Source organism: Schistocerca gregaria, chromosome 1 (genome assembly GCF_023897955.1).
Source record: "Schistocerca gregaria isolate iqSchGreg1 chromosome 1, iqSchGreg1.2, whole genome shotgun sequence".
In the NCBI taxonomy this organism is placed as follows: domain Eukaryota; kingdom Metazoa; phylum Arthropoda; class Insecta; order Orthoptera; family Acrididae; genus Schistocerca; species Schistocerca gregaria.
Window position 1 is genome coordinate 737,977,749 of NC_064920.1, and position 27,246 is coordinate 738,004,994.

Genomic DNA, 27,246 nt, shown 5'->3' on the forward strand with positions numbered 1-27,246 from the left:
CAATTTATCAGCGGTAGCCTGACCATTGCGAAACACATCCTCACTATGGGGTACGGATGCAAGCTCGCTCCATGCATACATCACTCGCTGTTTGAGTACTTGCAATATGGCTGCCTGGAGTGATAAGCACTGAAACTACAAGAGGCTTCACATTCTATTTGTAAATAGGGAATGTGGGGAATGTTTCCACTGAGTGATATAGAGGCCCTGATATATTTGCCAATATCTCTCACTGGCAACACTACAGAAACCTAATCTCCAATCAGGTGCACTCTTTAATTCATCTACAACAACCCACAAGTGGAACACCCCATGGACACAAGTGTGCTTCTGTGGCATGTTAGGTCACCAGCCTCAGTCCTATTGAGTACATCTTGGATACCAATGAACAAGATGTGTGCACCTTCAATTCAGGTCTTGATCAATCTATATGAATCGGGATTATGACACAAATGCTTTGGCGGCTTGTGGAGTCCATGTCAAGATATGCCAATGTCATAACTGGGGCAAAAGTAGGTAGTATGTGCTACAAGGTAGATGTCTTTACTGCAATTTATCATGAGAACATCATTTGCATTCAAACAAACATGATATATTGCCCATTATGTCATATGTAGACATTGCCATTTTTAAAACTTTTAAAATACACTTATGTTCCCATTTTTAATTTCTTTGACACAGCATGAAGTTTTCATAATACTGCTATTAGCAAAATACGTTCTACAATGATAAAAAACATGGTAGCTCATAAAATTTTTTCCAATTAGATTTTGCTGAGACTTGCAAACAAAAACTGAACAAAGAAACTTTAAATTCTGAGGGTCATATTAGAAATAAGAGATTTGAGAATGCTTGTGAAGAGAAAGTTTTGATCACCTCAGTGTCAATTTCCTTTATTATTGTTTTCCAGTATATTCTACACTGCCGGTATATTTTGGGATATTTAATACTGAGGCTGTCATTGAGTTAACCCCATCATCCAAATTTGGAATCTAATGTATCACTCCCAAGTTTTGTTTAATCAACAATCAAAAGTTTCTGAACCTTTAAAAAATTAAATTTGAACTTGGAGTGAAACTCCAGTTTTTGTTGGGAAAATGATAAGCATACATGCTTGAGAACAAAAGCAAATAAAGCCAAAACAAAAAAGTGGAAATCAAATGCCAATGATAGATGTAAATGTGGTAACTGCATGACTTCTAAAATGTTTCTCAAATTTAAAAATCAAAACTATTATGCACGATACAATACTCAATATAATGCAAGTTTTACATTACAATTGTCACTAATATCTTCATAGCAAATAGTTATATAAACAGACACACAGGTATTTTCATGCAAGATATAGTAGCATACCAGAACAAATCATATGTTTTTATCTGAATTTTGTTACATAGCATCACATTCATTCAAGCTAAGAACATTTACAAAAAAAGCACAGAGGTCACAACAAATACACAATTAAATGATGACATCATTACACACACACACACACACACACACACACACACACACACACACACACACACATGCACACAACATACACCACAGGAAAGCAAGACACACTGCTCTCTTTCATGGTTACATTAGAAGATGCATGCACACCTATTAATGATTTACTCTCAGAAATAAAATCAGTCTGAATAGTGTGATTGGAAACACAATATATTTTCTGTAATATTAAAAGCTTTATTGTGCTTGACAGGTAGCTTTGCATGAGGTTTGAATTCTTACTCACTTCCCAATATATTTACTTTGTACTGGTAATTTGCTGTTAATAATAAAAATGAGTGCCCATTGTGCTGCGAAAAATACAATGATGACTGAAGACAGTGAAATAATTTTCATACTGACTTTAGCTCCTTGTGTAGAGTACAATGCTTTTGATGGTAACCATCATTCATACATGAACTAAACACACTAACAGCTTTCTGGACTGTCTGAAATCTGTTCGTATTCCACACCCATCACTTATGTCACTTATTATATTTAAAGTAACCTTCTCCTGCATATGCATGTAGTCATCTACTGTGAGCATTTCCTAGACTAGTGACATTTCCCGCAACATCTTAATTAATCTTATGCTCACTAATAATCACTACACCTTTGTTGAAAAAAACGTGCAAACAGCTTGCAGGAATTTGTCTGTTACCTCACAAAATTCATTTAAAAGCAAACAATGATGTTTGATTAACTCAAAAAATTACCAATTGAAAATAATACATTTCTTTACAAATCAATGCTACTGAAAATGTCCAAAAATATGAAGAATGGCTTAGCAAATGATAAGTTCTGATTTTAATTCAAGATGTGGAGGAGTTATTACAGGTTATGTCTCACACTGAGACAGGATAGTGATAAAATAATGACAAGGAAGGACAAGTATTTACCACGCCATGTCTGCACCAAAATCATTAATTTCATATCATAAGAGTGATTTCAAAATCACAAAAGAACATGAGAATATTTGAGAGATTGCTCACAAAAATATAATTTCTATTTTCAGTTCCAAAACCTTTTACACATTCTAGCAAAGTTACAGCAGATATTGTTCAGTTTATTAAGATACACACAGATATTTCATCAATTACAGCTTGGGATTCAAAAGGACTGCCTAACATAACTACTATTAAAGACACAATATGCAGAAAGTTACGCTAGGATGTTTGAGTAATACAGATAGGGATGCCACATCATTTTCAGGGGGGAGAAATCAGAATGGGTGTTCCCCAGGCTTTGATATGGACCCAAACAGGGATGTCACATCATCTTCATGGGGATAAATCAAAGTGTGCATTCCACAAGATTTGATCATAGACTTATTATCGTTCTTTCTCTATGTTAATAGATAAATTCACTCAAATGTTATACTATAAATTATAAATTCTGAGGCTCAGTTAATACTTATATTTATCTATAAACTGAGCAAAGAAACACCAACAAGAAAAATAGAAGATGATTGTTTGGATCAAAGTTATTACTTAGATTTTCACAAATACATTAGTTTTAAACACTGAAAAAAGACAGCTCATTCAGTTTTGTGTAATGAAATATACCTCACATATTAATGTAGTGTATCAATAAACACACCTGCACACATATGCATGCATGCATGTACACATGAACCGACCCACCCACCGTCACACACACACACACACACACACACACACACACACACACACAGTGTAAAAAGTTCCAAGTTTTTGGGTGTGCAAATGATCAACATTCAATTTGAGAAAGAAACGAAACAGCATAATTTTAGAATACTGCATCCATAAAAACAACTGTTAGTTGAAAATTTGTGACAATCATCAGAAATTTTATATCCTCTCTTTTATATTTAATCAGTATAAAATGCCACCTGTTCTTACTGCTAAGGGTATTCAAGGAATGAAGAGTAAAATTAATGAACTACTTATTTGCAACAATGAATTAGAGACATCAACACAGCTGACATAATCTGCCTGATCATCATGTGGCCAAAGGTACATAATTGTTACTGGAGGAGAAATGGAGAAAGGACGAGTTGCCACATTCATCAAGAATTGTCATACAACTAAGAACTTAGGCAACAACAAATTTTGCTTTGAGTAACATATGGGAGCATGGGCAACAAAAGAAGAATTTCGTAACTTCCTTTCTTTCTTTCTCTGGGCCTTGTCCCTCACCAATTCAGAGTTGGCCTTGTCATTACGGATTTGGTAATGTTAGTTGCAGAGGGTGGCCAGATGCCCTTCCTGCTGCCACCATGAATCCCCCAGCTATCTGTGTCTAGTGTAAGCCATGAAATAGTGTGAATGAGTATAAATGTCTGTGAGTCATGTAACTAAGGCGGAACATGGGAACCAGCCCAATATTCAACAAGCGGGACATGGAAAACTGCCTAAAAACCACATCCAGGCTGGCCGGCATACCAGCCCTAGTCATTAATCTGCCGGGAAGATTTGATATGGGCCAGCGCGCCTACCTGAGTCCAGGAAGCAGCGCAGTAGCGTTCTCAGCTACCCTGGTGGGTAAGAATTCCATGCTGTTGTTGTGGTCTTCGGTCCTGAGACTGGTTTGATGCAGATCTCCATGCTACTCTATCCTGTGCAAGCCTCTTCATCTCCCAGTACCTACTGCAACCTACATCATTATGAATCTGCTTAGTGTATTCATCTTTTGGTCTCCCTCTACGATTTTTACCCTCCACGCTGTCCTCCAATACTAAATTGGTGATCCCTTGATGCTTCAGAACATGACCTACCAACCGATCCCTTCTTCTAGTCAAGTTGTGCCACAAACTCCTCTTCTCCCCGATTCTATTCGATATCTACTCATTAGTTATGTGATCTACCCATCTAATCTTTGGCAGTCTTCTGTAGCACCACATTTCTAAAGCTACTATTCTCTTCTTGTCCAAACTATTTATCGTCCATGTTTCACTTCCATACAAATACTTTCAGAAATGACTTCCTGACACTTAAATCTATATTCGATGTTAACAAATTTCTCTTCTTCTGAAACGCTTTCCTTGCCATTGCCAGCCTATTTCTGTGGAATCCAAACTGATCTTCCCCAAGGTCAGCTTCTACCAGTTTTTTCCATTCGTCTGTAAAGAATTCGCATCAGTATTTTGCAGCTGTGACTTGTTAAACTGATTGTCAACACCTGCTTTCTTTGGGATTGGAATTGTTATATTCTTCTTGAAGTCTCAGGGTATTTCGCCTGTCTCATACATCTTGCAGTTTTGACTAGACTGGCTCTCCCAAGGCTGTCAGTAGTTCTAATGTAATGTTATCTAGTCCCAGAGCCTTGTTTTGACTCAGGTCTTTCAGTGCTCTGTAAAACTCTTCATGCAGTATCATATCTCCCATTTCATCTTCATCTACATCCTCTTCCATTTCCATAATATTGTACTCAAGTACATCGCCCTTGTATAGACCCTCTATGTACTCCTTCCACCTTTCTGCTTTCCCTTCTTTGCTTATAACTGGGTTTCCATCTGAGCTCTTGATATTCATACAAGTGGTTCTCTTTTCTCCAAAGGTCTCTTTAATTTTCTTGTAGACAGTGTCTATGTTATCCCTAGTGAGATAAGCGTCTACATCCTTACATTTGTCCACTAGCCATCCCTGCTTAGACATTTTGCACTTCCTGTCAATCTCATTTTTGAGACACTTGTATTCCTTTTGGCCTGCTTCATTTACTGCATTTTTATATTTTCTCCTTTCATCAATTAAATGCAATATCTCTTCTGTCACCCCAGGATTTCTATTTGCCCTTGTGTTTTACCAACTTGATCCTCTGCTGCCTTCACAACTTCATCCCTCAAAGTTACCCATTCTTGTTCTACTGTATTTCTTTCTCCCATTCCTGTCAATTGTTCCCTTACGCTCTCCCTGAAACTCTGTACAACCTCTGGTTTAGTCAGTTTATCCAGGTCCCATCTCCTTAAATACCCACCTTTTTGCAGTTTCTTCAGTTTTAATCTACAGTTCATAACCAACAGATTGTGGTCAGAGTCCACATCTGCCCCTGGAAATGTCTTACAATTTAAAACCTGGTTCCTAAATCTCTGTCTTATCATTATATAATCTATCTGATACCTTCTAGTATCTCCAGGCTTCTTCCATGTATACAACCTTCTTTCATGACTGTTGAACCAAGTGTTAGCTATGATTAAGTTATGCTCTGTGCAAAATTCTACCAGGCGGCTTTCTCTTTCATTTCTTTCCCCCAATCCATATTCACCTACTACGTTTCCTTCTCTTCCTTTTCCTGCTATCAAATTCCAGTCACCCATGACTATTAAATTTTCATCTCCCTTCACTAACTGAATAATTTCTTTTATCTCATCATACATTTCATCAATTTCTTCGTCATCTGTTGAGCTAGCTGGCTTATAAACTTGTACTACTTACTGTATTAGTCATGGGCTTCATGTCTATCTTGGCCACAATAATGCGTTCACTATGCTGTTTGTAGTAGCTTACCCGCACTCCTATTTTCTTATTCATTATTACACTTACTCCTGCATTATCCCTATTTGATTTTGTATCTATAACCCTGTATTCACCTGATCAAAAGTCTTGTTCCTTCCGCCACCGAACTTCACTAATTCCCACTATATCTAACTTTAACCTTTCCATTTTCCTTTTTAAATTTTCTAAACTACCTTCCCGATTACGGGTTCTGACATTCCACGCTCCGACCCGTAGAGCACCAGTTTTCTTTCTCCTGATAACGACGTCCTCTTAAGTAGTCCCCGCCCGGAGATCCGAATGGGGGACTATTTTACCTCTGGAATATTTTGCCCAAGAGGACACCGTCATCATTTACCCATACAGTAAAGCTGCATGCCCTCGGGAAAAATTACGGCTGTAGTTTCCGCTTGCTTTCAGCCGTTTGCAGTACCTGCACAGCAAAGCTGTTGTGGTTAGTGTTACAAGACCAGATCAGTCAACCATCCAGACTGTTGCCCCTGCAACTACTGAAAAGGGTGCTTCCCCTCTTCAGGAACCACACGTTTGTCTGGCCTCTCAACAGATACCCCTCCATTGTGGTTGCACTTACGGTATGGCTATCCATATTGCTGAGGCACGCAAGTCTCCCCACCTACGGCCAGGTCCATGGTTCATAATCCTTTATAACAGTAAGTACATAATGGGCACTTGTAGAAAATTTTAATCAGCTCATAAAATCACATTTAATCTCTATTGGCATATTTGCAAGAAAAAACTAAAAATAGTGGTTGTTAGTGGTTTGAATTTAGATCTTCTTAGAAAACTGTTCCAATAAGAATTTATTCCACTCAGAAACATTCCCATTCAACTTATTTTCTACTGTAAGTTTTCCATCTAGGGTAGCTAATTACTCAAAAATATAAATCTTTATAGCAAGGTCTGACAAAGAATATTATATTACAAAACCAATAGCCAATGAAGTCTAATAAGGCTTTGACAAGCAGTTCCTTATGTGTAATGTTGATATTGATCAGGATACAAAAGTTATTAAATTAGGGATCAGGAGAATAGTAAGTATGTCAAAAATGGAATATTTTTGGAAACTTCTCAAAGGCATAAACTACAACGATATATAAAGGGCTGATGACATGTATAAGAAATACGACATACTAATTAATGAAATACTTACCTTTTTTAAAATTGTTTTCCCATCCAATAGTAACCCAGATCAGACCAAAGTCTATAAAACTGTCATAGATTACTCAAGGAAGGAACATATCTTGTAAAGACAAAAACGGAACTGTATCTGTCCCTCAGCAGAAATAGCTCTAATGCTGATGTTCCAGCTCACTACAAGGAATATTGCCAAGTACTGAAATAGCAATACTGAGATTGAAGCAAATGCATTACAAGGAAAAGGCACCCACATCAGGCAAAAAACGAAGGAAGTATTAAAATACAGAATATAGCAAAGGAGCAGACTGGCAGAGACAGAAATATGAAGGAGACGAGAGAGCTTAAGAGTAAATGTTATGCTGCTGACAGGTGTGTGCAGTATGCAACACTTTTTAACAAGCATTTCAGAACTTTTACTGGAAAAATGGTACTGGCTGCCATGGATTCTCTAAGACCAAATATAACAAAAAAACTTCAGTAACACCAGAAGAAGAAGTGTTCTTCATAAATCTTTAAAATAAAAAATAATAATCTAGTTGCTGTAATAAAATACCAAGTAAAATCAAACAAAGGAAAATCCAAGAGTATTCCCTGTATTTAGTAATATATTATAATATTTATGTAGTCAGTAAATTATCACACTAACATTTCCCAATTGGCTGAAATATGCTGACATTACCCTCAGTATTAGAAAGGACAGAAAGAAATACCATGAAATGTCTATCAAATTTCTCCTTTATCAGTATTTGCAAAATTTTTTGAAAAAGCTATGTACAAGAAGGTTCTTAAGCATCTGAATAGAAGTAATATAATTACTGGATTCCAAGACCTTCTATTATGCAAACAACTGTTTCTCATATATGCCCAAACATTTTTCAGCACCTTTGCGCCATCATCAGTAGGTACTTTTATTCAGTTCTTAATTTTTCTATCTCATTGGGTTTTGTAGGATTCTCTTTGCATTTCTGTATATTGGTAGCTTGTCACAGTTTAAGTATGACACTGATATTCAGTAATACTAAGAGGATCCTATGGAACCCAGCAAAGTAGAAAAAAATTAAGAAATGAATAAGAGATTAATTATGTCATAAAGGTACTGAAACATGTTTGGGCACATAGTTGTTTCCATAATACACAGACTTGAAATCCATTAATTTTTGTCGGCAAATACTACTAGAGCTTCAAAACCAAATAATGAATAGCATATTATGTATTAACAAACAAACAGTTCAGTTTTCTAAAGGGTACTAATATAGAAAAGACTATTTAAGGAGAGTGTACTTAATTTTTTAGAGCATAAATTACTGGTAACTGGTATTTTACGTGGTCTGTCAAACATGTTTGTATGAACCACAATGTCTTTTGAAGTAAATTCGAATGAAATGGAGTAAGAGGAAATGCCACAAAATGGGTCAAACCATATCTCTTTATCAGGAAACAAATGGCGTCAATAGGAAATAGTCCTATATTACACTATCAGTCATCATACAATTTTTAATTAATTCATGCGGTGTCACAGAAAGTTCTATCATAGGGCCCTTACTTTTTCTTGTGCATATTAATGACCTTTCAACAGTGAAATTACAAGATGCCTAGTGTGTTTAGTTTACAAATCATCATTACGTCCTCCTCGCGCGTGGCAACAGTGACTCCATCAGTCGTTTCGTCTGTATTGTGGTGGGCTTGGGCATGGCTTGCAAAACTGAGCTTTGCTTTCAAGATCCAGTCACATGAAGTGCAACAGAGTTGCCCAATTGAGTTATATGTATAGATGTAATTAGGCTTGGGTTAGATTTGCGGAGGTTTCGTTCATCGTCCAGGTTCTTTACGCGGATATGCTCAAATTGTTCTACACTCTTGTGTACAGTTGAGTGCCACTCTGATCGGTGCAATGCAAGCTCCTCCCAACGTTTGCTCAGAATGCCACAGGCTGTGAGGTGGAGTTTGATGGTGTCTTTATATCACAGGTGTTGGCCACCTTGCCGCCACTTTCCACATGAGAGCTCTGAGTAGAACACCACTTTGGGAAGGCTACTGTCGTCCATGCATATGATATGGCACTACATCTCAGTTGGTGTTTCATTAAGAGAGCTTCAATGCCAGGCAGTTTCACGCAAAGCAAAATCTCCGTGTTTGGAACACGGTCTTCCCATTTCATGTGGACAATTAATCTCAGACAGTGAAGATGAAAGGTGTCTAGCCTCCTAATGTCAGCTTTATAACAGCACCAGGTTTCTGAGGCATAGAGTAAAGTTGGTAATATTATTGCTTTGTAGACTGCAATTTTAGTTTGTACTCTAAGATCATGTGACTTCCATACTTAGTGATTCAGTTTGCAGAAAACTGAGGCTGCATTGGCTATACGAGCTGCAACTTCTGTTGTCAGGCTGTGGTCGCTTCTAATTTGGCTACCTAGATATTTAAAGTGTGACACGTTTTCCATATGCTTGTTGTCCAACTTAATACTGCAGTCATCTGTATTGGAAGTGGTTGTTGAAGGGTTTGCGTCTTGGTGATGCTTATGACTAAACCAAATCTTCTGCAGGAGTCATTTAGCAGGTTCATGTATGTTTGGAGAGATTCAAGAGAGTTAGCCATCATGCATACGTCGTCTGCGTAAAGAATTTCTAAGATAGATATTTTATTTACACAACTTTTTGTTATGAGGCAAGAGATGTTGAATACACGTTTGTCTGTTCTCGAGTCAACACCCTTTTGACAACTGCAGGCTTTGGTCGAATTTCTCATAACAGCTGCAAAATAAAATGAGAAGAGTGTGGAAGCCAGTACATAGCCTTGTTTTATACGGCATGTCACAAGAAACTGGTCTGAAAGCTCGTTTTCATGGCGTACTTTTGCCATTATGTTTTCATGTAACTGTCTAGTCAAGTTAATAATTTTGTCAGGGCAGCCGGTTTTGTTTAATATAATCCAGAGAGCTTCACGTGGAACTCGGTCGAATCCTTTTTCCAGGTCTACAAAGCACATGAACAAAGGCTGATGTTGCTCTAAGCTTTTCTCTTGCATCTGTATGCCACCCACTGTGCCTCTGTTCAGGCAAAAGCCACACTGGCTCTGGTAGCACTTTTTCTGCAAGGTGTGTTAGCCGGTTGTTGAGTATGTGTGCCACAACTTTCCCTGCTGCTGAGAGAAGAGAGATTCCCCTGTGAGAACTGCAATCAGAAATGTCACCTTTGCCTTTGTAAATCTTGCAAATGCAGGCATCTTTCCTATCTTGTGGAATTATTTTGCACTCCCAAATCTTTGAAATTATAACAAACAGTGGGTTCATAATGTTTGGTCCAGCATATTTATAAAGTTCCGATGGTAAGTTGTTTAATCCTGCTGATCTGTTATTTTTCAACTTAGCCAATGCTGAAATGAATTCACTGAACAAAGGGGCATCAGCAAGCTGTTCATCAAATGGCAGGCCTTCAAGTGATTCTATGAATGGAATATCAGTCGTCTGACGGCTGGGATTAAGAACGTCATCAAAATGTTCTGTTCACTGAGCAAGGATATCACACTGTTGCACCAGCCGACAAGTTTTATCTTTGTCATAAACAGGTGCTATTTTCCTTGATTTTTTCAGGCACTCGAAGAATCTGCCTGTTTGGTTTGTGTCAGCATATGATTGCATTTCACTGGCTTTATTCAGCCACCATTTGTCTTTGAGGGCACGCACCTTCACTTTCAGGTTGTAGTGTGCTACTTTACACTTGTCAAGATCAGAACTGTGAAGAGATCCTCTGAAATCATTAACAAGCATTTGATCCCTGCATCTGAATCATCAAACCAATGTTGGCTCTTTTTCTGAGGTTTTCCCAAGAGCAATAAATAGCCAACCAAGTATTGTGTAAGAAAGATTAGTTAATATTATATTCATAGACACTGTTCCTACATGTCTTTTTGTCACTAAACTTTGAGAAGACACACAGTATGTAGTTCAGAACTTGTAAGAAGTTTTCTCCCAGTATATGTTTAAAATATGATAAGAAGGAAACAACAGAAAATCCAGGATGGAATAGCTACAACATGAGTAGGATAAGTAGCTGCTCACCACATGCACTAATTTGGGCATTAGTGCCTGGAGTTGGTAGTGGCCATGTGTGTGTGTGTGTGTGTGTGTGTGTGTGTGTGTGTGTGTGTGTGTGTGCGTGCGTTTTCTTTTGCCTGCTTCTGATGAGGGACTTTGTCCAATAGCTAATATAATGTAGCAGCCTTTTCTTCCTTGTACCTTTCTGCCACTCAACATCACCTCTATGTGGCTAGTAGCAATCTATTCTTTTTATATTTGTGCTGTGTGACGACAAGCAGATGAGAATTTTAATTTCACGTGAAATCAATACCATCATCTATAGACCTGGCCCAGGAATTGGGGGGATATTAACTACTGCTGCCTAGTACATTTATTCCTTGATACAATTTTTCATAAATAACATGTCTCTTTTTCAAACTATGGGAACTCCAGGCTGGAATATCAACAATATTAGGAAAACGATAGCTTGCTATTCACCATAAAGAAGACCCATTGAGTTGCAGATAGGCACTATAGAAAGACAGTAACACATTATAGCTTTCGGCCAAAGCCTTCTTCAGCAAAGAAAACACACTCACATACGTTCTCATACACAAGTACACCTCATGCACACATGACCGCTACCATCAGCAGCTCCGACTGAAATGCGACTTTTTACATGAATAGCAATTTGGAGTGTGGCAGGGTAGCAGGAGGGATAGCAGAGTACAGGTGGGGGGAGAAAAGAGTACTGTCTGACAAGACTGCCAGGCACTGTGTTGGAAGGTGGGATCTGAGAGAGAGAAAATGGGGAGGGAAAAAGGAGGGGAGCAGGGAAAGGGAAAGGATGGGAGAGTGCATTGCCAGAGGGTGACAGGTTGAGGTTGGAATAATTTTGGGAGCAGAGAATGTGTAAGGATAACTCAGTCTGTGCAGTTCAGAAAATTGGTGGTGGAGGGGAAGGTACAGGTGGCCAGGGTTGTGAAGCATCAATTGAAATTGAGCATGTTATGTTCACTTGCACGTTGTGAGACAGGGTAATCTATTCTGCTCTTGGCCACAGTTTAGCAGTGGCCTTTCATCTTGGTGTAGAGCTGGTTAGTAGTCAAACCAGTATAAAAAGCTGTCAGTGGTAGCAGCAGAACTAGTATATGACATGGCTGCTTTTACTGGTGTCCTGTCCTGCAATGGGGTAGGATAAGACTGTGACAGAAATGGAACTGGAAGTGCTGGGTGGACGGATTAGGTAGGTCTTGTATCTGGACCTTCCATCTTCCACAGGGATATGATCCTGAGGCACGTGGTTGAGATTGGGAGTGGCATTTGAATGGACTAAAATGTTGTGGAGGCTGGGTGAGTGATGGAACACATCTTAGGAGGGGTGGAAAGAATCTTGGGTAGACTGTCCCTCATTTCAGGGCATGACGATAGACAATCAAAGCCATGTGGTTCAGCTGTTCTGGTCCAGGATGGTATTGGGCAACTCTTTTGTACCTGGCTCTTGGGAGTGGTGGGAGGATTGGGGGTTTGAGGGGAAATGGCATGGGAAATCTCTTTACAAACTAGATCTGGAGGAAAGTGGCTGTCTGTGAAGACCTTGGTGAAACTTACAGCGTACTGGGAAAGGAAGTTCTTGTCAATGTAGGTATGCCATCCCTGGGTGACCAGGCTGAGTGGAAGGGATCTTTTGGTGCAGAAGGGATAGCAGCTGTCTAAATGCAGGTACTGTTGGTGGTTGGTGGGTTTAATGTGGACAGAGGTATGGATGGAGCTCACAGCGAGGAGGGCGTCAATGTCCAAGAAGGTGGCACACTAGTTTGATGAGGACCAGTCGAAGCAGATGGGAGAGAAGCTGTTGAGGTTGTGAATGAAAGAGGATAGGTTTTCTTGGCCCTGAGTCCAGGTCATACAGATATCATCAATGAACCTGAACCAGATGAGGGGTTTGGGGTTTTTGGAGGCTAGGAAGATTTGCTCTCTATATGGCAGTCACGCGTGAATTATGTGTGCTTTCATGTGTCAATGTGTGCCGTGTGTATGTTGTCTTTGCTGAAGAAAGCTTTGGCCAAAAGGTGTAATTTGTAACAGTCTTTTTGTTGTGTCTTTCCACAACTCAACAGGTTGTCTTTATGGTGAACACTCATTTATCCTTTTTCTGATATTGTTGATATCTCTTTTTCAAACCAACAGATCAGGTCATAAGATGAATAATAAAGATATGAATGACCTTCCCAAAGATTTGAAACCATTTCAAGGTATACATTATTCAAGAAGACACATTTCTAATAACTTGCCAGCTTCCATACCTCATAGTTTCGAAAAACAGGTGTAGTTTTTTTTCAGTTTTAATGCATGAATAGTGATTTATACATCTCATAACAAATACTTACTAATCATTTTATTAAGGTATAGGACACTTGTCAATAATTAGTTATAAAATTCACTTACATAAAATTGTAGCTAATAAGATGGAGTACAACTCAAAAGTTAAGAAGATTTTCAAAAGAACTGTAATACTGCCATCGATAAATGACACCCTGCTTAAATTATCAGTTTGTTCTTTATAAACTCTTCCACTGAATAGTAACATTTGCATATCAGAGTTTCTTCTTTCAGTAGATGTAGCTTTCTATTTCAGAAAAGTTCTTGTCTTGCAGTCTGATGAAGATTTTTATTCCCTTATATTAGGGAGCCTGAGCACATGGTTTTAACTGAACAATAACAATAAGAAAAAGAAGAAGAAGAAGAAGAAGAAGAAGCATAAAATTAGTTGTATTTCTTGTGATATGAATTATGAAAATGATTTTTCATTAATAGTTTTAATTTTCTGTATAAAAAGATGATCATTAGATATGTGTATAAGGAGAGGGCTGTAGATAGCTCCAGGTTTTTAAATAATGGATGACATGATTCCCTTTGGTGTGCAGCACGTATTTCTTATGACATTTTTTCTACGTCTTCAATATCTATTAGATATTACTAGAGCCACTTCATAAAGCAATGCCATACCTTATTACTGATTTGAAATAACTGTAGTGTGCAATTTTGCATTTGCCCACAGTAGCGGGACAGAATAATGTTTTCTTTGCAAATCCAAAATTTGTAAGTGCTCAGTATGCATATTCCAGTTCAAATTCTTATCACTATTTAGTCTTACAAGTAAAACAATTGCCAGTTCCTTATTTTGCTACTTCATTTTAATTTGCTAACATTTTGACTGCTTGGGCCTGAGTTGTACCACAGTTGTTCTTTCAGAAGTTCAGAGTCAACACATTTGGTTATTGAGTGTATGCATCATAGTTACCAATTAATGTGGATGTATCATCTCAAATGATCGAAGGAAATTGACGAAGATTCGAATTGTGAAATGATTTGGGTGAAGGTCACGGTTAAAGCAGGCTCAGACATGGTAATTGGATGTCTCTATAGGCCCCCGGGCTCAGCAGCTGTTGTGGCTCAGCACCTGAAGAATAATTTGGAAGATATTTCGAGTAGATTTCCCCACCATGTTATAGTTCTGGGTGGAGATTTTAATTTGCCGGATATAGACTGGGAGACTCAAACGTTCATAACGGGTGGCAGGGACAAAGAATCCAGTGAAATATTTTTAAGTGCTTTATCTGAAAACTACCTTGAGCAGTTAAACAGAAAACCGACTCGTGGCGATAATATATTAGACCTTCTGGTGACAAACAGACCCGAACTATTTGAATCAGTTAATGCAGAACAGGGAATCAGCGATCATAAAGCGGTTACTGCGTCGATGATTTCAGCCGTAAATAGAAATATTAAAAAAGGTAGGAAGATTTTTCTGTTTAGCAAAAGTGACAAAAAGCAGATTACAGAGTACCTGACGGCTCAACACAAAAGTTTTGTCTCAAGTGCAGATAGTGTTGAGGATCAGTGGACAAAGTTCAAAACCATGGTACAATATGCGTTAGATGAGTATGTGCCAAGCAAGATCGTAAGAGATGGAAAAGAGCCACCATGGTACAACAACCGAGTTAGAAAACTGCTGCGGAAGCAAAGGGAACTTCACAGCAAACATAAACATAGCCAAAGCCTTGAAGACAAACAAAAATTACGCGAAGCGAAATGTAGTGTGAGGAGGGCTATGCGAGAGGCTTTCAATGAATTCGAAAGTAACGTTCTATGTACTGACTTGGCAGAAAATCCTAAGAAATTTTGGTCCTATGTCAAAGCGGTAGGTGGATCAAAACAAAATGTCCAGACACTCTGTGACCAAAATGGTACTGAAACAGAGGATGACAGACTAAAGGCCGAATTACTAAATGTCTTCTTCCAAAGCTGTTTCACAGAGGAAGACTGCACTGTGCTTCCTTCTCTAGATTGTCGCACAGTTGACAAAATGGTAGATATCGAAGTAGACGACAGAGGGATAGAAAAACAATTAAAATCGCTCAAAAGAGGAAAGGCCGCTGGTCCTGATGGGATACCAGTTCGATTTTACACAGAGTACGCGAAGGAACTTGCCCCCCTTCTTGCAGCGGTGTACCGTAGGTCTCTAGAAGAGCGAAGCGTTCCAAAGGATTGGAAAAGGGCACAGGTCATCCCCGTTCTCAAGAAGGGACGTGGAACAGATGTGCAGAACTACAGACCTATATCTCTAACGTCGATCAGTTGTAGAATTTTGGAACACATATTATGTTCGAGTATAATGTCTTTTCTGGAGACTAGAAATCTACTCTGTAGGAATCAGCATGGGTTTCGAAAAAGACGATCGTGTGAAACCCAGCTCGCGCTATTCGTCCACGAGACTCAGAGGGCCTTAGACACGGGTTCACAGGTAGATGCCGTGTTTCTTGACTTCCGCAAGGCGTTTGACACAGTTCCCCATAGTCGTTTAATGAACAAAGTAAGAGCATACGGACCATCAGATCAATTGTGTGATTGGATTGAGGAGTTCCTAGATAACAGAACGCAGCACGTCATTCTCAACGGAGAGAAGTCTTCCGAAGTAAGAGTGATTTCAGGTGTGCCGCAGGGGAGTGTCATAGGACCGTTGCTATTCACAATATACATAAATGACCTGGTGGATGACATCGGAAGTTCACTGAGGCTTTTTGCAGATGATGCTGTGGTGTATCGAGAGGTTGCAACAATGGAAAATTGTACTGAAATGCAGGAGGATCTGCAGCGAATTGACGCATGGTGCACGGAATGGCAATTGAATCTCAATGTAGCGAAGTGTAATGTGATGCGAATACATAGAAAGATAGGTCCCTTATCATTTAGCTACAAAATAGCAGGTCAGCAACTGGAAGCAGTTAATTCCATAAATTATCTGGGAGTACGCATTAGGAGTGATTTAAAATGGATGATTTAAAGTTGATCGTCGGTAAAGCAGATGCCAGACTGAGATACATTGGAAGAATCCTAAGGAAATGCAATCCGACAACAAAGGAAGTAGGTTACAGTACGCTTGTTCGCCCAATGCTTGAATACTGCTCAGCAGTGTGGGATCCGCACCAGGTAGGGTTGATAGAAGAGATAGAGAAGATCCAACGGAGAGCAGCGCGCTTCGTTACTGGATCATTTAGTAATTGCGAAAGCGTTACGGAGATGATAGATAAACTCCAGTGGAAGACTCTGCAGGAGAGACGCTCAGTAGCTCGGTACGGGCTTTTGTTGAAGTTTCGAGAACATACCTTCACCGAAGAGTCAAGCAGTATATTGCTCCCTCGTACGTATATCTCGCGAAGAGACCATGAGGATAAAATCAGAGAGATTAGAGCCCACACAGAAGCATACCGACAATCCTTCTTTCCACGTACAATACGAGACTGGAATAGAAGGGAGAACCGATAGAGGTACTCAGGGTACCCTCCGCCACACACCGTCAGGTGGCTTGCGGAGTACGGATGTAGATGTAGATGTAGAAATAGAACTGATGGATAGCTGACACTGATGGACAAATCATTTAACACAGAACAGAAATGATTAGTACCAAGAATTGTCAACATTCTCCACACTGAAGGATAATTTGCTGCATATGTTGAGGTAATTATTACTTGTCTTTGGTGACACAGGTATGACATAGGTTGCTACAGCACCAATGCAGAACTTCAACATTTTCATTCCCTTAAAAAAAACCATGCAGGACAGTGAGGCCCAACCCATAAGTACCTCTCAGCAAAGTACAGCGCCTGAGCCATAAATCTGATCAAACATTATACAGACCTCTTTCTGAACGACAAGCAATTTAAAAATTAGCATAAATTTCAGGCTGTGGTAGCTAAGCTTTATCTTTGTAATATCCTTTCTTTCAGGGGTGCTTCCCATAAGGTATGCAGGAGAACTTCTATGAAGTTTGGAAAGTAGGAGAAGAGATACTGGTAGAAGTAAAGCTGTGGGGGTGAGTTGTGCTTGGATAGGTCAGTTGGTATAGCATTTGACAGCGAAAGGCAAAGGTCCCAGATTCAATTACCTGTCCAGCACACAGTTATAATTAGCCAGGAAGTTTCATAACAGAATTTTGAGTTTTGTTCATTTTTTCATTAAAATTCCATGTCTCGCTGATATTAGTAATACTACACATTGACCATGTTTTATTGTTTCGTACACATCACGAGCTTTATTTTGAAAACTCTGTATTTATTGTACTAAAACCATTACTAATGATTTTTAATCATCTGTTCATTATTTTCACTTTTTGTTGAGTTGTTCAATTAATCTGTTCTAAATACAAAAACTCATCGACTTCTTCTCTAACTTAATGAGTAACATGTAATATTTTCTATTTGATGAGTTGACAGTAGTTTTATTTCTTTCTAATTAATTTTGAGGCTTACTTTCAAACTTTTTCTATCAACTTCTTCCACTGATTAATGAGATTGATCTGTAACAGAGGTAAATAGATGAATATTATAAGCTAAAAAAAGGTAGTTTGGGTATGTTTGAATAAAATGTCTTACTTTTTTCAGTTTAGGGGTCTGAATACTTCCTCGCAACAGGTGAGAATAGTTTTCTTAAAATGGAATTTCCTTACTTAGCCCGTCTTTTAATTTTGAGTTTCCCACTACCCTCATTAAGTCCAATGGTAACAGTAGTATTGACATACACACTATCCATTATGCTAACAGAGGGTGATAACAGCTTTGTTTATCAAGGAGCTTAATTTTACTTTAATTGACGGAGGTTTGAAATTCTTTGTTTTATATAAGCTGGAAGCTGGAAGCTAACTGACCACTGTATCAAAATGTAAGAGTTCATTGTGAACTCTAGGGTGGTAAAGTTCATACAGATATTAATTTTATGTCTTGTATTGTGGTTCTGACACAATCCAACCATAATTAACTCTTTATTACTAATTCAACTGTCAATAAGGCTAGTAAGTGAGTGTAGGAATTCTTAGATCTATCAAGAGACCTCTGTAAAATGTAAAGTTCTCTGTATACATAGTATTCTTTCTCCTTGCTTTGAGTGAAGGAACATTTTCTTTATTTTAACTGCATTGTTTACAGCTCACCTTTGCTGAATGAATATGTTCAGCATTTCCCCAGAATATAATTCTGTAAGACAGCATAGAGTGAATGTTTTCAAAATAACCCAGGATTTAGGTCTTCAAGAAAACATAATGAATGCTATGTTTAAGTGCAAACAAGCCACATTCAGCGTACTTATGTATGCTGTTTATGTATGCAAAGCCTTCATTGCATCTTGTTATCTGGCTGGATCCAAAGGAGTTGTACAAACACTGTTTAATTTAGTGTATTACCATTAACGTAAAATTTCCCTGCTAGCATCTTATTTTCATTTATTTAATATTGCATGATATGAGCCTTTGTGAATATAATACTTAAACTGTTTGCTGTAAACCAGTAGTACAAATGGTTAGTCATCTTGTGGCCAGTGTTCAGAATGATTTACTCTATAGCCTTTTCTGCTATCAGCATAAAAAATACAGTTTCTTTTATGTAGATTGAGAGCAGTCTCTACCTCCCTATCGCTCTCACCCCCCTCCCCCCCTCTCTCCTGCATATTATCAAAAAACTTCAAACAAAATATAAATGTAAGATAATACAGTTGATTGAAATAGCTTTCCTTCTCTCTTGCATCTTTGTCTCTACTTATCCTCCCTACATGGAGGTATCTCACATATTGGTGTCTAAGTGACCTATTCTCACTATAAATAATATACCCCAACCTACACCCCTCCTCTTCTCCCTGAATAAGGAAGTAATAATTCTGAAAGTTAGGATTTGTCATCAATTTTATGTGTCCTGTAGGACTAACTACATATTTCGTCTCCTGAAAGTAATTACTGACTAGCAGACCTATCTCACACACAGTGAATATATCTTTAAAATTTTAGTACAGCTATTCAACATCTTACAGTTTTTGTATTACTTCCTAATTTCCACATTTTGATAACTATTTAAAAGATTAAAATGCCATAGGGAAACACTGCACAACAAGCATTTACATGGCTTACAGCTCTACGCTGTAAAAAGCAAAGATAACAACTAAATATATTCATATTACGCATGCAGGTTTCATTCCACAACAAGAATACAACACCACAGTTGTAGGAGGAGGGCCTTGGAAACTCGTAAGAGTTAAACATTATTTGGATCACAGCAACAAAGAAATGAGTCAACAGAATTTCAGATTGTCTCTGCATCTACCATCACCACAAAGTGATTGTACCTTGAACAGGTTTTATTTTAGCCCATACAACAGACAAGCAAGGTGAATGAAGACACTGAAATATCACAGTTCAGTGATGTGGAATACATACCACACACCCCCCTCCTCCAACTGCCTCTAGCCGGAAAACCTTTAAGTCTGTCAGACTGAAGATGATCTGGAGAGAGACAATATCGACTTCAGTCACCAACATATAGCAAACTACCTTGTCTGAGGGATTGTATGTCTGTGCCCCATAATTACTACAATTTCTAAACTAGTAAGCTAAACTCTACAATAATGAATATGAGCACAAGGCTGATTATATCTTGAGATCAATGTAACATAACTAGCACTGAAATGCTTAAAGCAGATAGTAGGTTATACATTACACAATGCTTGCAGATAAAATGAAGCCATATTCCTGCAGAACATTTTGTGACATCAAAAATTACTTGTTTCTGTTATGCCTAATGAATATTAAAGCATTTTTGTTATCTTGAGTGGAAAAAATCTTAATTAAGTAGGTAAAAAAGGTGCTATAAATATATAAAAATAAATGAATGCTTTCTACATTTTGTCACTGACCTGTAGAATTACCGGTGCTTAATGGAGCACCTTTGTCTTCAGCTTTGTCCTCAGGGTGAAACACAACAGTCCATCTGTCCAATCTGATTTCTTCAGCATCAATTACGTCTCTAAGAAGGTTCAAAGGATCTTCACCACCAGTATATCCTGGGCCCCACCGCAACACACGAGCCAAATCATTTCCTAGAATCACAGAACATATTCACAAACAGTTCTTAAGCATATCTTCAATTACATGACTTCATATCATTCAGATGAACTGTCTAGTAGTAAAGTCATATACTCTCACTGACATTGTGAGAAGTAATTTCCATTCTTTTTCCCCATTCACCTTTAGACGAACATTTTTAAATTATATTGTTTAATTTTTTTCACCACTGTCAACATTGTCATAATGAATAACTTACTTAATTTTAATGAAATACATGATATACTTACAAACTAAGAACATAAATAACTTAGTTCAGAAAAATAAAATTTCATAAACAAATACAGTTAAAATTTAATAAGAAATGTACGAAAGTAACACCAAGTCTTGAACCAATACAGTGTGTGTGACCTCTCTGCAACTCTCTATACTATGCTGCAATTTTCTTGGGGAATTATAATCTAAGATGTTATTTAAGGCATGCTGAAGGCTGGAAACAATATAATGTGTTTGAAAAACATCCATTATGCAATTGACAGACAGTTATATAAGGTATATTATTACACTACATTGTCTCGAAGAAAATTTCCTGCATTTTGAACTTAACATCATATCCAATACAGTCTTAGCATATGTTAAATAAACTGAACTTACATTCAGCAAATTTTTAACCCAAATACTAACTGTATTGTCCTGTCCAAACTAAGTTTATCAGCTTTGTGACATAGTATTTGTGAAGCCACATATCAAGTAGCTCATGTCAATTAATATTTTATTGGAAGCTTCAAAGTTATCAAGTTATCCTCAGAGTGATCTGCACTGAAACACTAATTAGCATAGAATATCATTCTAATTATGTGGAACCAAGCTGCTGTATGGAATTTCTAGAAGACATAACGGTTGTTAGGTATTTGTGCTCTCTAGAGTACTAAAATCCATCTGTGAAAACATCAGGTTGTAGAGCAGATTAAAATCCCGGTAAAAGTAAAAATCACATTTAAATAGCTGCAGGCATTTGCTAATACATCTACATCTACATCTACTCAGCAAGCCACCTAATGCTGTATATTTCTATTGTAACCAATCTAATGGTACAAGAAGAAAAAAATGTTATTGATGAATCACCTTGCGATGGTTACAGTTGACTGTCGTATCTACCAAAATTTCATAGGCGTTCTGGACTATGATTCAGAATGTCTCTATACTTAACCAGCACTGAAATTCTTCCATGCTGATAGAGAGATAGTGATCTGGTGATCTTATTTCCAACCTTTATATATATTCAGATTTTTCTTGTGAAGCAAAGCAGGAAGGTTTTACACATAATTTTTCCTTTTAAATGAATACAAATTGTAGAACATGACACATACCGGACAGTGATTACGTACATGATCTCATTTTCACATCTTATAAACAATGTAAAGTTTATAAGTGTAGTTTTAACAGTGAAGAAAATGGGGAAACCAGAAAAATGACAATCTGTGGAAGAAAAATAGCTTTAACACAAACTGCAGAAAACTACAAAAACCAAAGCATGTGATAACAACAAAGAAAAAGAAAGTAAGAAAACCTACTGATGATGCTCAGTGAAGCATTCTGGGGAAGTGTTTGCTCATGGTGGATCCCCTCCAAAAACAAATAATTGTAGTCTTTTATGTACTTGAATGAACAATGCTGAAAGACACTGAAACAGGCTTGAGAGTTCCTTTTGGATACATGCTACCTATTGACTATTGTAGAAGAAGCATTTCACACGGTAGGGTCTCAGTCTACATTAAAACCAATCTTGATTTATATTACTTAGTCACAGAACTTAGCAGTGTGTGCCTTGAAAGCACATTTGAAGTATCTCGTATGGTAATGTTCACAGAATAAATGTAATTGTCTCAGTTTATTGAATTCCAAGCTCTGGTGAGATTGTATTCATAGAAAAAATTAATACTGTAACACCATAATTATCCAAATGCAAATAACATATAATTACAGTTGTATTACGAAAATTATATTTGCTGCTGACTGTATAGCTGAGATGCTGAGTTGCAGATGGGCACAATATAAAGAGTCAGAAAGTGAGCATTCAGCCAACAAGGTCTTCGTTGGAAATATACAAAAAACACACACACATGTGCGTGCACAAACACAACTCACTCACACATGATCACAATCTCTGGCTGCTGAGGCTGTTGTGGCCTCAGCAGCCAGAGACTGTGGTCATGTGAGTGTGAGTTGTGTTTGTGTGAATGTGTGAGTATGTTGTCTATTTCCAACAAAGGCCTTGTTGGCTGAAAGCTCACTTACCGACTCTTTTTGTTGGGCATATCTGCGACTTAGCATTTCCACTACATGGTGACATAACGTAAATGTACAGATAAAAAAATTTCCTCACGAAGTGTCAGCAGAGAAACAAGCACACAAAAGGATTTAACTTTCACAAGCTTTGGGAGCCTATGGCTCCTTCTTCTGGTGGAAGAGTTGAAAGGAAAGGAAGAAGGGTGAATAAAAAGAATGGAGTGGTTTAGGGAAGGGGTACAGTTAGAAGACACTATATGGTGCGTAGCAACTATCCTTTTCATAATATTGTTACATTCCATCCTGGATTTTCCACAGTTTAAATTACAATTGCACTTGATACTGACATATATATATATATATATATAATAGCAAGGAGAAAAAAATATGATTTACATTGTAACACACTGAAGTCATTGACCATTACTGTCTCAATGAAAAGCCAACCAACCTCAATGCATGTATTTATAATTAATTAGTAATGTACAGGGAGACTCTCTTGAATGTAGTGTTGTAGAATTAGGAATAGCAAGGGCTATGGTTTCAAACATAAAATTCAGCTATCATTACTTCAGAAAGACAAGTGAGGTATAGAATCCTATGGGAATCCAATGCAAACAATATGATAAAGCAGTTAAAGGAAATAGCTTGGTTTCATAAGCAAATCAGCAAAAGATTTTCATTGACCCTTTTCTTTAAATTCATAGCACATAAAACAAATACTGGCTCTGAGGCATACATATACACACACACACGTCAAAAAAAGTTTTGCATCACCTTGGTTCCGAGAGTTCTGGAACCTGTATAGAAAATTGGAATAGAGATAAACATAAACATCATTTCCACCCTTTTTATTGCTCATGAAAACCACACACTGCATGTTGCACCACCACATAGCAACACCTTCAGAGGTGGTGGTCTAGATTGCTGTACACACCGGTACCTCAAATACCCAGTAAGTCCTCTTGCATTGATGCATGCCTGTATTTGTTGTGGCATTCTATCCACAAATTCATCAAGGCACTGTTGGTCCAGATAGTCCCACTCCTCAATGGTGATTCAGCATAGATCCTTTAGAGTGGGCCGGCTGCGGTGGTCTAGCAGTTCAGGCGCTCAGTCCGGAACAGCGCGACTGCTACGGTTGCAGGTTCGAATCCTGCCTTGGCCATGGATGTGTGTGATGTCCTTTGGTTAGTTAGGTTTAAGTAGTTCTAAGTTCTACGGGACTGATGACCACAGGTGTTAAGTCCCATAGTGCTCAGAGCCACTTGAACCTTAGAGTGGTTGGTGGGTCATGTCGACCATAAACAGACCTTTTCAATCTATCCCAGGCATGTTTGATAGGGTTCATGTCTGGAGAACATGCTGGTGTCCCTAGTCGAGTGATGTCATTATCCTGAAGGAAGTCATTCACAAGATGGGCATGATGGGGGCGTGAATTGTCATCCATGAAGACGAATGCCTCACCAATATGATGGCGATGTGACTGCACTATCAGTCGGGGGATGGCATTCACATATTGTACAGCCGTTATGGTGCCTTCCATGACCACAAGCAGTGTTCATTGGCCACACATAATGCAACCGAAACCGCATGGATCCTTCACCCTGCTGCACTCACTGGACAGTGTGTCTAAGGCGTTCAGCCTGACCGGTTGCCTTCAAACACGTCTCCAACGATTGCCTGGTTGAAGGCATATGTGACACTCTTCGGTGAAGAGAACATGATGCCAATCCTTAGTGGTCCTTCTGCAATTTCAATAGATAGTGGAACTTCCCATTTCTCAGATGCAGGCTTTAATCCCTTGTGGCATACCATTCATGAAATCATCAAGCCAACAATGGTCCAAATTGTCCAATTTTTCAATGTTGATTGGGCATAAGTTACAGAGAGTACTTGTTCACTGTCATCATCCATAAACAGCACATTTCAATCAACCCCATACCACCTTTGGTTGGGTTCATGTCTGGGGAACATGTTGGCCTCTTCACTCTCTGATCCAGCATGCTGAAGGAACACGTTCATGAGAACAGCACAATGAGCGAGTGAGTTATCATCCATCAAGAAGAAATTGTCATCAAAATGTTGCTGATATGGGCTCATTGTTGGCTGCATAATCTCGTCCCTGTATAAAAGAGCAGTGAGAGTGCCCTCAACAACCATGAGAGGTGTGCTGTGGCCCTATGTAATGCCAACCCAGAACATAACTCCACCATGACCTTATTTCACTTGTGGGACACAGTGTTGGAGGCATTCACTATAACTAAGATGTCTGTAAACACTTTCTCTGTGATTATCAGAGTACAAACAGATCCAAGTTTCATCTGTAAACAACATCTGAAGCCAATCCTGGGGTGTCTTTTCTGCATTTTTTGCCTATCTGTAATGGAGACCATCATGTTGTGGTGTATGAAGTGGTGCTCGCACTGGTCATCAGGAATGGAGATTTGAATCGTAATCATTTTGTGACAGATTGATGTTATACATGATATCCTGCAGCCTCTTCAAATGCTGAGCTCAGTTCTGGAGCACTCAACCCATTGTTGATTGTCCCTTTGGCTCAAAAGCTGTAAATACTGATCATCCTGTGCACCTGTCCAACATGGATACCCTGTATGGTGTAAGTCTCTAACACTACCTGTCAACTGGAATCATTTCCAGCTCAGCAGTTATTGTAGAACACTAGTAGACATAGTAAATTCATCATTTGATAGTGGTGTATTTCAAAAACAGGATAAAAACTGCAGAAATAACACCTCTGTATAAGAAGAGTGCCAAATATGGAACTGTTAATTATAGGCCAATTTCATTTTGTCAGGCTGTAGCAAAACTCAGGAAAAAGATGTTCCTTAGTAGATTAGCAGCTTTCTTAAACAAAGAAATGCTGATAAATGACCCAACACATGAGTTCTGAGATGGAAAGTCAACCTTGTCAGCAATTTCTGCCTTTTTAAATGAAGCACTAACATATATATGTATCTGGTATGTTTCTTGATCTTAGTAAAGCCTTTGACATTATTGATCATGACAGGCTCTTGTGTAAGTTAAGTAATTACGGAATTACAGGCCATTCTGAACGTAGTTCCAATTGTAGCCCAATTATCACATGTTCCACACCCAGGAAGATCGCCTCTTTTGTGGGTCTATGGAATGAATAATTAATCTAATCTAATCTAAAATATTACCAAAATAAAATTCAAAGACAATTAAATTCATTTAATATCTAATTATTACAGAAAATATATAAATTACATTTAAAAAATGAATTATGGAGACCCACAAAGCTCTGATCTGGGACCAGTCCTATTTCCACTGCATGTAAATGACTTGACCAATACAATAAACAACAGAATCATAGTATTCTTTGCACATGAGATTTATGTTCTAATTACATCACAGACTAAGGAAATTCTTTGGGAAACTGCAACACCAGTAATGAAGAGTTCAGTGCTGAGATTCAGGCCCAATTTTTTTTTAATGTTTCAAATGAGAGTAATACAAAATTTTTAGGCATGCATTCAGGGGGATCTAATTAAATACAATTACATATATCATTAGAATTCTTACTCAGAATACAAGCTCATTAATGGTGACAGTGTAGACCTCTTTTTAAAAGTTGGAAAATACTGCCTCTACCTGGGTTTTACAGTATATATATGAAATAGTACCTTTGCAAAAGCAGAGATCTTAAAAAAAAGAAAAGTATGTGTAAGTTAGTTTCAATGTTTGTTGGGTGGTGATTGTGTGCTATCAGGTGGTCAGCAAATGTTGAGTGTGAGCTATTGCTTTTCAGTGCTCTGAGGTGTTCTGCGTACCTGATTCTGAAATTCCTACATGTTTGGCCACATATACAGATTGACAGCAATTGCAAGTAAGTTGGTATTTACCGGACTGGCTGTATTTGTCAGTGTTTGCGGTATTTCTTCCAAGACTGCTTTGTATTGTGTTGTTGGTTCTGTATGCTATGCTGTGCCCTTGTTTCTTTAGTATATTACCCACCCTGTGTGTGACTTTGTTGTTTGTACGTCATCATGTGCCATTTGTTGCTTACTGTCTGCTGATTTGTTGTGTGTTATGTTGTGTTTGTTTTGTGTGTGTTTCATGGTGATTGTTGTTTGTTTTTGTATTTTGTGGTTTATTTTGTCTCCTCTCCTGGTATCATATCCATTCTCCTGTGCAATTTGTTTTATTGTGTTCAGTTCTTGTGTGTAATCATGTTTGTTCATGGGTATTTTCTTCAGTCTGTGAAATAAATATCTGAAGCTGGCTTCTTTGTGAGTAATGGGGTGACTGGATTAGTTATGAATAATGGTGCTGGTGATTGTGGGTTTTCTGTAGATTGTGAATTCATGTTTGTTGTTTCTTTTGTGCATGGTGAGATCTAAGATATTAAGTTTTTCATCTGTTTGTGTTCCATCGGTGAACTGTATTGG

The 27,246-nt window shown here is 38.1% G+C and overlaps 1 protein-coding gene across 8 annotated transcripts in view; it reads right to left on the bottom strand.

The window, feature by feature from the left end:
• LOC126267225 (diacylglycerol kinase theta) overlaps positions 1–27,246 on the bottom strand; it is a 662,574-nt gene that overhangs the window by 92,437 nt on the left and 542,891 nt on the right. For 4 of the 8 annotated variants that reach the window (XM_049972211.1, XM_049972227.1, XM_049972236.1 and 1 more), the window contains exons 14-15: positions 20,377–20,559; positions 19,901–19,966 (exon numbers count right to left, since the gene is read on the bottom strand). In XM_049972211.1, the coding sequence (XP_049828168.1) occupies positions 19,901–19,966; positions 20,377–20,559 (249 nt within the window). The remainder of the gene's footprint in view (positions 1–19,900; positions 19,967–20,376; positions 20,560–27,246) is intronic. The other 4 variants (XM_049972276.1, XM_049972256.1, XM_049972247.1 and 1 more) reach the window with 1 other exon arrangement.